The following is a 15,322-nucleotide window of genomic DNA, read 5'->3' as shown; positions in this document are numbered from 1 at the left end:
TTTTTTACGAAGTCAACAATAAATTGGTAATCTCCTGAGTATAGTATACAGGGTGCTTTTTTAAGTTGACATATGCTAAACATGAGTTGGGCTAGTTTTCGTAAGAAGCTCCAACTATGCTAATCTGTGTAAGGAAGCGACGTAATAAGCCTACCCATACTAATTTTAAGTTAGCTAGTCCATGTATACAGAGGCATTTAAAAAAAATGTATGAATCATCAAACGATGACTGATTATAGCATAACAAGTTATATTTTAGGATTTTGTGCTTGAAAAAATTTCATGATAAATTTTTATATTAATTATAAATTGCAAGCAAGCCTCAAGGTTATCCCAAACACACAACATTATTATATGCATTTTATTGATTCAATTGTAAAATGACTAAACCATTTATTTTAGGTCTGGGGCAACGTGTGATAATTGACAGTCATTTCAGAATGACTGGAGTTGAACAGTCGGAGACTTATCTTCAAGAGGACCTGAAAAATTTGTTAGCTCGATTTTTTTAAATCGCCACTCGAAAAGACGAGAACTCCGTTGCCCAGAGACTTTAAAAATAGTAATTACCAAGATTGCGCAGGATGAAAACACCCTATAGCTTTGCTGAGTGTCTGACAAATTTATCACTATCCAAATATGGCGAAGGTTATGATTTTAACCGGTATGCATGTTTGTATATTATTCATCTGTTCCATCAGAACTTCTAAACTACTTATCATAATTTGACAAATGAGATACCGTTGGATGATTCTTGATCGCCCGATGGTTATAGAACAGTTTTAGTTCGAGGTTACAGGCTGTATCACATTAAATTGAATATGGTGACCCCTAGAGGATATAAATTTAAAAAAAAAAGATGAGTATCAAACAAAAGGGTTTAATTAATACATTTCAAAAATAAATGTATTGTTATACCTTATCACGAAATTAGAACCCCACTAGGTGTACTCCGCCACACTTCGCTGTGGGACATTATGGCTGCATGGAAATAGATGAGGTATCTAGTAAATTTTATGAAATTTGATAAACCCTCGCTAAAAGAGTTCGCAACTTTTAAACGGCTGAACTGATTTTCATGTAACTTACAGTTTTTTAATGTACACACCATGCCCGTTTATTTGGTACCAACCATGCTTGGGTATATTTGAAAATATTTGATTGTTCATGAATAGGAAAGCACTCGAGTGTCCATGAAAGCAAAGAAAAAATTTAGTAAATATTTTATAGAACCGTAACTATCAGTAGTTCTGAAACAAATATTCATTTCATTATACTGTTTCTACCTTCAATGGTTTCTATGTTCAAATATTTATGAAGCTTCCGTATAAAATTTGCCAAGCCTCCGAAAAAGAAGAAAAATTTTTTAGACACAAACTTGGTAACAGTCTCTGAAATCGTCAGGTGTAATGAAATAAAATAACTGTCAAATACTGCGCATGGCGCTAGACTTATATTATGTATTTCACAAACACAATATCGGGGCTGCCAGCTCAGAACAACTACTGTTTCCGTGTATACCTGCTACTGCTTACAATGCTCTGGTGTTGGTGTTCGTCTGCAAAATATTGTAGCTAGAGCTGGGGCTGTTCTGTTGTGAGTGCCCATGTCTGTGTTTGCAATGCACACCGTGTGCACATGAAAGGTAGACTAACGAACCAACCATTATAATTTTTTGATAAATATTATCATTTTCAGTTTGAAAAAAGTTTTATAATTTGTTGGATAATAATTTAATATGTTGGATTATACCGTCGCTAAGACTAGACTGAAATTTTTAAGTAATTTGCAATTCGTGTGTTAAAGGAGTGGAATTACGATACAAGGAATTCAAAAGAAACAGAATATTTTCGACTTTTACAAGATTTTCAAGTTTATCGAAATAATGATTAACAAATTTGTCAAAAACCCAAAAAATCAAATAGTTTAGATAATTTAAAGGATAATTTTTTAATTCTTTTTTTAATTTTGTTTTTCATATGGATATAAAAACCCTATTTTTTAATAACTTGGGTACAATAAATTTAGTTTTTTCCCATAAACCACGTACTATGAATTGATTTTCAAACCAATTAATTAAATACAACTAATTAAAAGTTCGACTTCCTCTACATTTAAATATTTCAGATATGTACAAAGGAAGTAAAAACAAATAAATTACAAACATAAAAATTCTAATTAAAATACTCGAACGGGATATGATCATCATATCATATGCAGTTTACGCCGTGTACCGGAGAAGAACTTTTTTTGTATGGTATCCTGTATTGCTTAAATTAATCAATATTTTATCTATAGATTTTCTTTACATTCCCGGGAATATAAAAATACAGAATTCCTCATTTTATATTACTCACATATAAATTACTTAGAAGATACCAAAAAAAATCTTATGTGGGAATAGGTGAATACTATCTACTGAAATTTAAAAATCGAAAATTTCCGACAAGAAAGTACACAAAAAAGGTCTAGGTAACTAAATTAACAACAGTCCTTACAAAATTATTAACATTATACGTCTAATGATTTTTGAGTTATGCATACATACAGACGTTACGCCAAAGATAGTTAAAATGGATTCAGAGAGATGTTCAAAAGTCAACACCCAAATTTTGAGCGATTACAATATTTTCTATACTTTATCGTACAATAGTTGGTATCAGCTATTAATGTCAAGAAAAATTTGATTTTGAGACGGCTGAATTTTGGATTTCTTTTCTTATTGAAATTAGGTAAGGATGAAGTACGTGTCGCCTTTGAAATCTTATAGCGATTGCATTTACTAGTACGCATTTCTGAGAAAAAGTTGTTAAAAAACGTTCCAGCTATCGTACCATAATGCAAGAAGCTAAACTCTCTGATATGAAAAGAAAATATTATGACGACACAATAGATCACATGAGAGTCAACTTTATTCATTAGTTAAGGGAAGGCAGTTACTTAATAGGAAGAAATGAACATTCCAGCGAATTGCGAAGCCGACGAGCTTGCTAGAAATGGCACAACGCTGTCGGACACAAGCATCAATAGACCATCCGGAAGTTCCCCTGCCCCTGAATGAGGATATCTAAAAAATGCCAATTTTAGATGGATGGAAGAACGCACTTGAGGTATTACAAGACAGATATGATCTGTGTACAATCGTAGGCGTTCCGAAGATCTTATATCGCTTCAAAGGGCCTCTATAAGCAAAATTGTTGCGACTATCACAGGACACTGGCTAGGCAACAGGCACGCTGAACGCCTGGGCCTGATACTGTATCACGATAATTGCAGTAGCTGTCCAAATGATTCATGGAGTAGTGGCCGGAGATGGGCCAATTCTTTTTCGGTATCACAACGGACCCTTTAGTTTAAGTGTGTCCCACCCTGAGACATCCACTTTAACCTAGCCTAATGGAAAGACCTATGTTTTTTTCTTTAAACTTAAAAGAAATTTGGCTTTATTTGAAACTTTTAAAACAGTAGTATAAGAAGAAGACAGTACTTTTTTGGTTTTATCCATTCAGTAGTATAAAATCGATTACCTTGTACTTTTTACACAAATAAAAGGTTACCACAAACCCGCCGGAAAACTTTCAACAAAATTATTCAACTGAAATTATTTCCAACTTTATAATATTTATACGTAATATCCTAATGAAATATATCTACAAAAGCACGTAAAAAATGCACGACAAATACCACATATCACATTTTTTTTATATGGCTTCGCAAAAAAAAAAACGAACATGTAATTATGGGAATTGAAATTTCTTTTTGCATGCATATTTTAAGAAATAAGTTTTCTAATAACGGATATTTTTTATATTTAAAATGGATATTATTGACGTAATATTACAAATATTCAATCAATAATAAAAGGTAGGTTTTCAGAAATGATATCATTAATTGTTATTAATACATATACGAGAAACCATTACCAGGTACGTATAAAACTGTTTATTTACATGCTAACATGCATTAAAAAATACAAAAACGTTAAACTTTAACGTGTTTGCATTTTTGCAAGCATGGGCGAGTTATTTTAAGTCAAAACATCATTGTTATAACTTTATTGGGTGCCATAAACTTTATTGTATGTACCTTTATCCAAGACCGCATTGCTCCTAGAGGAGGAAGCGAGACGGGTATATGACTCGTCTACCTACCTCAGTTTCTCTTATAGTAATGAGATAGGTAGAAAAAAATGTTGCCTTTCTGTCTTACTCGTATTTTTGGTTGTCACTGGTTAGGCTGTCACTGTCTTACTCGTATTTTAGATACAGAAGTATGAGTGTCTTCTCTAAGCCACGTTTGCCCATGCATGCGTTAAACTTATCAATATTTCTGTACTTAAAATCGATACGTCCACAGAATGATTAAATCGATCGTAACACAGTTAAATTTAGAAACATTAGAAAGCAAAATTCTTGACCCAAATTTTTGTTTATGTATCTTCTTCAAAGGCAACAAATTCGGTAATTTTTTGTAACATTTAAGTACAAAGCATTTTTGAAAATAATTACCCGTTAAAGTTTTAAGAATTAGAAAATAGTTGATAGAATAAAAAAAGTTTTTATTTAAATAAACTACTACGTACGTGAGTTTAATAAGGAAAATTTACAGTTTTAGAAGGGAAAAATTACAGGAAAATAAAGTATTTTTTTTCTAATGATCATTTTCTACAAAAATTTAAATACAAAAAAGGAAAAAGAAAAAAAGCACAATGATATTACTAAAGAAATAAAATAAAAAAATAAAAAATTAAAGAAAATTAAAAAATAACAATGAATAATAAAAATTATTTTGATAAATTTTTGCACACACCTTTTAACTTGATAATTGTTTTGCATCTCTGTACCATCATTGTACTTGTTCACTTTCGAGAAAATTCTGAAAAAGAATGAAAAATTCTATCTAAGAATATATTTTTTTCTCTTTTAAAATTTATATAAAGAAAAGAAGAAAATTAAATGATTACGAATAATAAATTTGAATGGTTAACGATAAATCATTTAATGAATTAATACAAAAAAAAGAAAAATTTCGTAGTAATAATAAAAGAAGAAAATTTAAATTCTTATAATTTAAATTTAATACTCGATATCTCTGTATTTTATAAATGCGAAAGTAAGCATGTTTGTTTGTTTGTTTGTTACGCTTTCACGCTAAAACTAGCTAATGAATTTTAATGAAACTGTACAGCATTATAGCTCATACTTCAGAATAACACATGAGATATAATTTATAAAGATATATCAATAAAAAAAAAAAATTAAAATTAATTTAATTTGACATTACCATAAATTACAGATTTCTGTAAAAGTAGTCATTTGACATTACCATAAATTACAGATTTCTGTAAAAATAGTCAATATAAAATATTTCACGGCCATCTTTTCTGATATACTCAATGAATAATTACGACTATTAAACATTTAAAAAACCATACATATATTTTACCTGTGTAAAACAATCCTAACCATTATTTCGAGTGTTATAGAAAGGGGATAAGCGAGAGCAATCTTTATCAATCATTACTTTTAAACCTAGCGAAGCGCGTGGATATCACTCTTATTCTTATATATACCTCTTGATTTTGTTCTTTAATTCGGATCTTGAGTTTCAGATACAAAGAAGCTTCTGCCTTAAAATTGATCTTGAGGAGAATGCTTTGATTGTGGATTTTTTTAGTAAACCAGAAAAATTTTGTCATGGTTTTAAAAAAAAAGTAAGATGGAAGTCCTCTTCATTTTAAAGCACGAGCGTCAAGACTAACGCCGATTTTCAATGTGCATTTTTGTAATACAACGAGTTAAATAGATGACGTCGTAAGACCGTTCTATTTAACATTATGTAATTGTAACAAAAGTCCGTTCAACATTCGTAAAATTTGTGTTTAATTCGAAGCTCGTGTGATTGAAGCCTTTAAAAATATAATAGCATGTATTCTCTAACCTCAAAAAATCTCACATAAATTTCTTAGTAATATAAAAGCAACGTGAATTCTCAAACCAAAAAGTGATTAATTTTGAATAAATCACAATTTAAAAACGATTTAAACTAAAATTATGATTTCATCTAATTTAATTAATTACAAGATAAAAATAATCAGTTTCAATAAACATATCAGAGACTAAAACGGAAATAATACTAGTTAATAATTTCCGGTTTATTAAAAAAAAACCAATGTTTTTATCACAATTGGTCGATATTCTTTCTCACTCCAAATTCCACAATCCACATTATTACAAATAAAATAATATTGAAAAATGTTTTTAACTTTAAAAAAAATTGATTTTAATTATGTTGAAATAATGCATGAAGTATTTTTATTGCAAAATTACAAAAAAATCACAATAAATGCATAAATATTTGTGCTGTTTCAAGTAAATTTTTTTTAAATTTTCTTTCTAGAACTTTCAGCAACATCCGGCTTTATTAACATTGCAAAATTTGCCCGTAACGTTTCTAATTGCGATTTGAAGTATTGCGTTTCCGATTGTACGTCGAGGTTGGATTTGTTTAAGTATGAGCACGGTAGTGAGGGCACAAATTAAAAAAAATTTACATTTTCAATTTTGATGGTGAATTATGTTAGAACTTGACGATATAAAACGAAAAGTAAGAATAAAATTTTTCGATATCTGGCGTATTTTTCAAAATATTGAAAATTGAAAATTTTGTTTAATTATTCATCTTCGATATTTGGTAAACCAAGGCAAGTATCGGAAAATTTTACTCTTATTTTTCGTCTACATTCATAAAGATATACTAAAAACATCATCAAAGTTGAAAATAAGATAAAAATAATTTCAACCCTAAATGTACCCTGCTCTTACATCCCTTATATGGATGGAGACACTTGTTTTTTTTCTTTTCTATGACATTGCTAATACGTCTACTTTCTATGAAAAAGTTTTTTTTTTTAAATTTGTCTTCATTCGTTCCAAGTGAAAATTATCAAAAACTTTCAAAATATGCCTTTTTGAGATTTCTCCATACGAGCAATATATTTTACATCGATTTTCAATGATATTTTTCTCAAAAATTTGCATGAATACCTAAGCTGAAATTTTAACCACATATTCTTTGAGTAGTTTACCTATAAAAAAATTTTGAGCCTTTTAATCAATTATTGTTGGCATGCTCATACACCCTTAATCAAGATTGGCCCATTACTTTTCGCATTTTAAAAACTACAAAATGTAAATCTTTCGTATTCTTTTTTTTATTTCGATTTTTGATGCGAATAAAGTAAGCAATTCTATCAGAAAATTAAAAATTGAATTTCTTATTTCTCATAACATTCTAGTAATTTTTAAAATGTGGCAGCAATGGATTTAATACGGATATCCGGGGTAACACAAGAGTGCCTTTACGTTCTTGCATCTATTTATCCATCTTCAAAACACAAATAAATTTAAATCTTTAATAAAAACAAAAAATAAGAAAACAATAAGAGATAATTTATTCAGAAACGCATGCGTATATAAAGAATGAATAATGAAATAATAAATAAACATTAAAATACGAAGTAAAAATATCTCAAACTGTTTCGCCTAAAGGAAGCCGTGACGAACATATGGACAGAGTCAGACGCTCTCGATTTAAAATGATTATATTTGAGAAAGACCTTGATGGTTTGATGGTGTTTTCTTATACGAAACAAAAAAAGTATTAAAAAATTTATTATCGGAAACAGACGAGATAATTCTTTCTTTTTTTTTTTTTTAGAACGGACATTTGGAATATTTTTTTTTAATCTTAAAGATCCATAACAACACAATATAGATCCTATTTATACAGGGAGACCCAACTCTACTAAATTAAACGGGCAAAATCAACATTCTTAATGCTAAACAACATGATCATCAAGTCTCCTTCCCGAGTGGCCGAAAGCCAGAAAAATCTAGAATTACGATTGATCAGCAATTATCCTGAAAGAGTTTATGTATCGATTTTGATTGATTTTTGGAAGTTTACACTTAAAAAGATAGTAAGAAATTCAAAATTGTTGTCGCTATTTTTAGAATAAAAAGTAACACCAAAATTAATTGGATGAACATCTCGAAAATTTCTCTAAAATATACGAATTCGCATACGATTTTGGGTAATATCATGATATGGATTTTTGTGCTCTTTAGGTCGAAATTACTGTACACAGGGTGGGTCATTTAAATTTATAATGGTTAATAGCTCGTTTTGGTAGGTTTGATAGGTTCAATCTGAGCCCATTTTTTAATAGGCGGCGTCTTTGGCGAGATATTCAGATGCATTGATTAAAATGGCCCACTCTGTATATTCCCTGAAGAAAATTGTAAAAACCGGAAAAATTTTTGGTCTCTAATTTCAATAAAACTCGAGATAATTTTGAACAAAAAAAAAATACAAAAATTGAACTTATTTGATAATAAGGCTTATTAGATGTATAATTTCTGAGATATCAAACCATTTCTAAAAGTAAAATTTTTCGGATCGAAAAATTGTATACTCGATCAATCATTAAATAAACCAGATTTTTGAATTTTTTGGTTCAATATAAAATATTCTTTGTGATTTTCTCGATTTTTTTAAAAGAGTATGCCATAATTTGTTGTCTCCGATTTCGATAAATCTTAGTACATAATTTTGATCCAAAGATAGTAATAGATTTATAGTTCTTGAGCTACAGCCCAGTACTTAACTTCACACAAAGAACGACTTCTCAGATTAATTTCAAGTAATTCCTTAGAAAAATATTCATCTAATTTTTAACTTATAGACCATACAGAAAATCCAAAACTGAGGAATAAGTTTTTGGCTGTACGAAAATTGTAAATTTCACGAGTACAGGTAATAGAATTTTTCTTCCTCTTTGAACCAAATACCTTTGGTCAATTTTGAAGCCTTTAGTTTCCAGTATCTGGGAGGGAAAACCAGAAATTCTTAGATTTAAAAAATACCTTAGGTTTTGAATGTTTTGATAAACGCCAACCTGTATACGAGATGGTCAAGGTATAATTTGTACGCCGTTGACTGTAGTAATAGAACTACATAACTAATAGTGTGGAGTATAGGTACAGTCGTACAGTCACTAGTCAGTTCAGTTCACCGTCAAGCGTCAAGAGTGAGTTCACAAGTCAACCAACAAGGCAAGCATTCAATTCACTCACATTCACTCCACTCCAAGTCATTATATAATAATCATTGTTATTTTAAAATACAATAAGAAAGATAAAATACAAGACTTTGTAATTATAATTATTATATTGTTGTTGCGAACTATTATATTGTGTATTGTTTTTTTTTAAAGATAGCAAATAATCGATAACAGCAAAAAAAAATATCTTCATATCATAAAAAAAACTTAAAAAAAAGACAATCGAGAGATACGGGATTTATTACAGGTACAATGTTTTATTTATGTCAGTTTTGTCAGTGTATTAGGGAGAGAATTTTCTTAAATATTGTTCGATACAATCTTTACAGTAGGGAAGATGATCCTAAAGGATGATATCGATTCTTTATACGCTATTATTAAAAAAAAAACTACCAGATCCCTATTGGTGCGGAAATCGGGTTTTATGTTTTTCTTTAATCAAAATGTCAGCTTATAGTAGTTTTACGAATTAAGAGATCAAATTATACCATTTTCAGAAAATGCTAATTGTAGGAGGGAAAATGACCTCCAAACACAGTGGGTATGTATTATTCTGTATTAGAAAAATCTTTCTTAAACCTTTGCTTTGAAGTAATTCCAGCTTTTAAGGATCTACATTTATGAAGTTATAACAAAATTCATCATTAAAGTTGAAAATAAGGCACAAATAATTTCAACCCTAAATCTAAAAGTGGCTTGGTGCTCGTACTACCTTAACAGGGCTCAGTAAGTATATTTTGTATCACTTGAATATTGGCGGACAAGGAACCGATCAGACAATTTTTTCCGAAGGCATTATGTCTTAGAGGTTTGCACGAACGGATATAATCTTATCCAAGAAATCATATAATATTTACTTGAGGTAAAAAAAATAGGGAACCTTGAAGAACCTATTCAAGGCCTAAGCTTAAGAAGTCAACTTGATGGGTGACTTCTTAACTGTGGAATCGGGAAAAACACTCTTCTGCCAAGGATGGCATCGAATTTAGGAAAAAATAGACCGAAAAAATGTTTGTAATAGTGTCCCATTTTAAAAAATTTCAGAACCCAACAAACTCCTCCCCAACCAACTCGTAATTACAACAATACCCCGGGTCTTTCAAATTTTCGATCAATTTTTTCCGATTACAATGGACACCTACTATAAGAAGATCTTGGAGCTACTAGAGAACAGCATTCATAACCATTAGGTCCAAAGTTGTAAGAAGAAGTACAAAGATGTAAGAAATAGGGTTATTTTTATTCACGGATAACTAAGCCACAATAAACACACATTTACCAGGAATATATAAACAATCTTTTACACACTGTCTTAAATATTACATTGTATAACCTAACTTCAAGATTTCAACGAAATCGAGGTACAAAAAAAACAGTAGTAGTAAGGTGAGTCGACATAAGCAAGTTGTTAATTAAGTCAACTTAAATATTTCCTATCATTATTTTGCTACTAACAATAATTAAAAATATTTAGTAAACGAGTGTGGCATGATGTACAAATCACGTTTCATATATATTCATCTTTGTTTAATATTATTATTAATATTATTATTATTAACAGATTATAATAATAATTCTATAATCATGACTCATTCAAAATTCATTGACATGCGCACACGGCACACTAGGAAGAAATTACCTTTATAAAAATGAATTAAACATGTCCGAAGTCCTCTGTCACTCTGTCAAGTGTCAAGATCAGTGTGATAAGTATGTATGACGCAAGACAGTACTTTGAATGAACGTAAAAAATATCAACATAAAAAACAGTGTTCCTAGAATATTTCCTTGCGGTACGCTTTACATACGATACGAAATTAGGTTTGTTCATCTATCTATTTCCGTTTAAAATAGATACTGGGCGTAATTCTTGCGGTTTAATAGATAGATACAAAGAAACCAAATTAATTAGAAAATAAGTAAAAACTTCGCGTTTTGCCACAGCTCGAGTGCAGATATATATATTAAAATTATTTTTTCAACGCGTTTTCTGTATCATTTTTATAATAATAATAATATTCTGTCCATCCGTCAGTTAGTTCCACAAATGATGATGATGTGGTCTGTTCGTCTATCCGTTCTTTGACTATGTGTACATAATTATTAAAATATAATAATAAATGCCGAGAGTATTTAATAAAAGACATTGTAGAGTTTTTTTTTCATATTTTAAATATTTGAAGTATTTATTTTAGTCCCAAGTCCAAGGAAGATTAAGTGCAAAAAAATTTTATTTACATAGAATAGATTATATTGGCTAAGACATTTTTTAAATTAAATTTAAATCTTGATCGGCTTAAATGTTTTGTTGGTTTTTATAATCATTCTCGCAATATACGATATGTACTTATTTAGTAACAGACTACCCTATTAGTCTTTACTAAACGAATAATAACAGCTGTCTTGTTGGTCTTCTTATTAGTGGCCGTAGTGTTCTTGAAGAATCCGGTTCTTGAGGTCCAGATTTATATCCAGAATGCATATTACGTTTCAAAATACGTATGACTTCTACGACATGCGGGCAGAGATAGAAGGCACTCGAAATTCGGATAGGGATTCTTTTAAGCAGGTGAAATTAATGTACAGAATTCAATTTAACAAAGTCATATAGCCTTGATCCATTGAGTGTATCAGAACAGGTTGCCATGAACTGTATCTCTTTCACGATTTTACAGAAATCTTTAATTTATGGTTCAAAATGATGCTCATAGATAGTGTAGTGAAATGTCATAGACTAAATTTAATTTTTTAAAGTATATCTTGTTACATTATAGCTCATGTGTTAGTCTGATGTATGAGCTATACATTTTCATTTCGCTAGTTTTTGCGTGAAAGCTTGACAAACAAATAAACATCCTTACTTTCAAATTTATAATATTTAGGAATTGTAAGAGATATTATCTATCCAGAACATTTAATAAGTTAGTAAATTTTATATACTTTTCTTTTATTTGAATTAATGTATTTTCACACATAGGCATATGTAACTTAAAAACATTTAGCGCTTGGCGCTTGCGTAATAGCGTAATGATTGTGGTACGAAAGGCGGCCAATCTGAAGGATCAATATATCAAGTTGTCACTTTTTTTAGATTATAAGAAACTACTTTAACTTGTGTCTCGTAGGCCAAATTCTCTTGCAAGATCAAAAATGTTAATAGAGGTTATACATCCAATAATATTTTATTTATTGAGCTCCCCAGGGCTTTTTAATTTTATAGCGTAAGGTAACTAATCAAGCAAACACTATACCGTGTCGCCGCACTGTTGGCATTTTAATAGTGAGCTTACTAAATTGGATGCCACATTTCTGTCGTCTGAATTTAATATATATTTATAACAATACATAATAATTGTACAATTTTTATTCCGTCTTACAATGTGACAGCGCAAAATTATCATTACACAATTTAAATTTGATTGATATGAAATGGTTTTGTTTAAATGCAATCAAAATGTTCCACAATCATCATGTTTAAATTACAAAATTAGGATTCAATACCAAAAAATACTTGATACTTCCTCCTAAATACACTTGATACTTCTGAACCCTGTTTTTTTAATAAGTCGAAAATCAATTGATATTATTATGTGCAAAGACATTAAATATTAGTATTTAAATTTAGTTGGTCCAAATTCAGGATGCAGATCGAATAGGTCTCATAAAAGCCCCGGATTAAAATTATTTAGTAAGAATAACGAATCAAAAAATTAAGATTTTGTGACAATGTTATAGATTCTGAGTTATCGATGAAGAACCAGGCTTAGGCCCAATATCAGATACGGGAATTCTCTGTTCAAAGTCGCCACTACCTCATAATAATTTCACACCAACAATTATTCGACCAGCTCAATTACCTCCAGAGTAACGCCGATGAAAAAATTTAATTGATAAGGTTTTCAGAAATTTTTCTGAAATGATAAAAGATAAGTGATCCCACTTTTGGAGGTTTTAACGTAACATGGATTTTCGAAATCCGACTAAAAATCAAAATAAGCATTTGTTTCCAATGGACGTATTATTTTTAAAGTTGATCACCGGCTAGTAGCCGAGCTTGTTCAGGCGTCTTAACCTGCTTTGACTACTGGCTGGGAAGTTGCGGGTTCGAATCGAAGCAGCGGCAGTGTGAAGAAACTATCGTCGCTTGGATAAGAACGAAGTAACTGACTCGACCCACATTATAAAATTAATTGTAAATAATAATGTGAGTGGTCTCTGTTATAGACGTGGTCTGAGAAACGGAGGTTAAACCCCATTATTATTTTATTTATTATTAGGTTGAGCATAGAGACTAAAATGTGCCATTCGTAATACAAACTCGTAAAAGATTTTTCTAAGCTACGTAAGAAAAAAAAATCATAACCAAATACCCTTCGCTTTAAAGGGTGTTTTCAGCAAGAATTCAACTTGTCTTGTTATGAATCATTACTTAAATGAGTTATGTAGCCATAATCATAACTTTAAATCAGTGTTGCAATTCGAAAATCTGTTTAGGTGGTAGATATGGTTTTAAAAGTTGGTAGTTTTCAGCAAATCTCTCTAAATAGTTGATAGATATAATCTTTCTTTTTTTCTGCGCAATCCACCGTGGTGCGCTTTTGTCGATATCGGTCGCCCTGAACCAAAACTAGATCTTTCACCTAACATTTTGATTAAACAATTGATACTCAATCTACCTAAAAATTGGTAGAGCTGGCAACACGGCTTGAAATATCTCCAATAATCAACTTGTAAATCATGCGATGAATTATGATGAAAATTCCCGACGGAAGAATTATAAAATATCTGTGAATATACTGATATAAATAAGTTTCCTCGTTCCAATCAAGGGCACAGACTATCTATGGACAGTGATTTTATAGTTCCAGAGAAATTCGAAATGACCTTTACAATTGCAAAACCCCGCTAAGTTGAATTCGTCTCGCCGTACTTACTCGGTACATATTATAATATATACATACTTCTTATCACAAAAGATTGAGATACTGCTTGTGTTTATGTTCAATTATTATTATTTTAAAATTCTTAGAAATGTTTTTATTTAAAATTGATTTGTGTGTAATTAGATAACACAGACACTCACACATACATTTACACATATAAATTCATTCATTCAATTGGTTTAAAATTAATAAAGAGGTTTTCTATTAAGAGTGTCCACACTTTAAAGTTAAATTAAACAAGTTGTATATAAAATATCTCTATAAATTTTTTAAACGAAGTTCCTTAACGCGGCTTGCCAGGGTGAGCTAACTGGTAGAAATCGTCACGTAACCGTAAGAGGTATACTGTGTGTGTGTACCATATTCATGACAACCACATGTTCACCTACTTGACACTAACCAAATTCATTACTAATCTGTTATCTGTCAAACGAACAACAATAACTTTGATTATTTAATAAATTATTAGAACTAATAAGTTTATGTCTTTATTTAGGTGGGCAATCAAAAATAGATTATATGTATAATACAGATTTAGAAAAGTAAGTTAATAAAATTGTATGTTACTGTTTATTTAACGTTTACATTTGTTTTAATACAGTATCGTATGGAACTTCGTTCCTAACGAGGGTCCTACGACCGTACTTTTATATATTTTAAAGAATTTTTCACAACATTTTGTGTAGTATAAGCTTGGAATGTTTTTATGAGGCTAGATGCCTGACTTAATCTCGCAAGTGTCATTTAAGTTATGGCAATCATGAAAATTAAATATGACGACAACTAAAAAAATGGAAATCGACGTACTATGTTAAGTCGGATATCATTTAATAGGTATTTGAAATTAAAGTCGCTATGTAACCTATTGGACTTGTTTTTTCCCTTTTCAGTTTAAATATAACGCAGTCGAGATTTTGTTTTTTAAAAATTAATTTTTTATTTTTATCCCTTCTTCAAGTGTTCTTCTTTACCCTTAAAATAAACTCTGCTAGAGCCTAAAAGGACCAAGAATAACAAAGTTACATGCCTATAAATATTGTATGACATTTTTTTTTTTAGTGTAGAATTTTTAAAAATTCGGACACTCTTAATGGAAAACATTTTATTAATTCTTCTTTTTTTGACGTAATCAAAATATTATAATTTATCCTTTAAAATTGATGTGTGTTGTTGCGTAGTTTGTTAAAAATAGATATGGTTTTAAAATAAATTTTATTTGTTATTTTTTTTTATTTAGAATCTCACATGTGTTTGA

General features: G+C 30.0%; 1 protein-coding gene across 3 annotated transcripts in view; it reads right to left on the bottom strand.

Annotated features, from left to right (window-relative positions):
- Positions 1 to 15,322, bottom strand: part of LOC123301011 — a 179,739-nt gene that overhangs the window by 69,496 nt on the left and 94,921 nt on the right. For 2 of the 3 annotated variants that reach the window (XM_044883722.1, XM_044883724.1), the window contains exon 2: positions 4,810 to 4,875. The exons of the other annotated variant lie outside the window; for it this stretch is intronic. In XM_044883722.1, coding sequence (XP_044739657.1) covers positions 4,810 to 4,875 — 66 coding nt within the window. The remainder of the gene's footprint in view (positions 1 to 4,809; positions 4,876 to 15,322) is intronic. 3 annotated transcript variants of the gene reach the window in all.

The sequence above is a fragment of the Chrysoperla carnea genome, chromosome 5 (assembly GCF_905475395.1).
Source record: "Chrysoperla carnea chromosome 5, inChrCarn1.1, whole genome shotgun sequence".
NCBI classification, from domain to species: Eukaryota; Metazoa; Arthropoda; class Insecta; order Neuroptera; family Chrysopidae; genus Chrysoperla; species Chrysoperla carnea.
The sequence above is the reverse complement of the archived record's forward strand: the minus strand, read 5'-3'. Positions and strand labels throughout refer to the sequence as shown.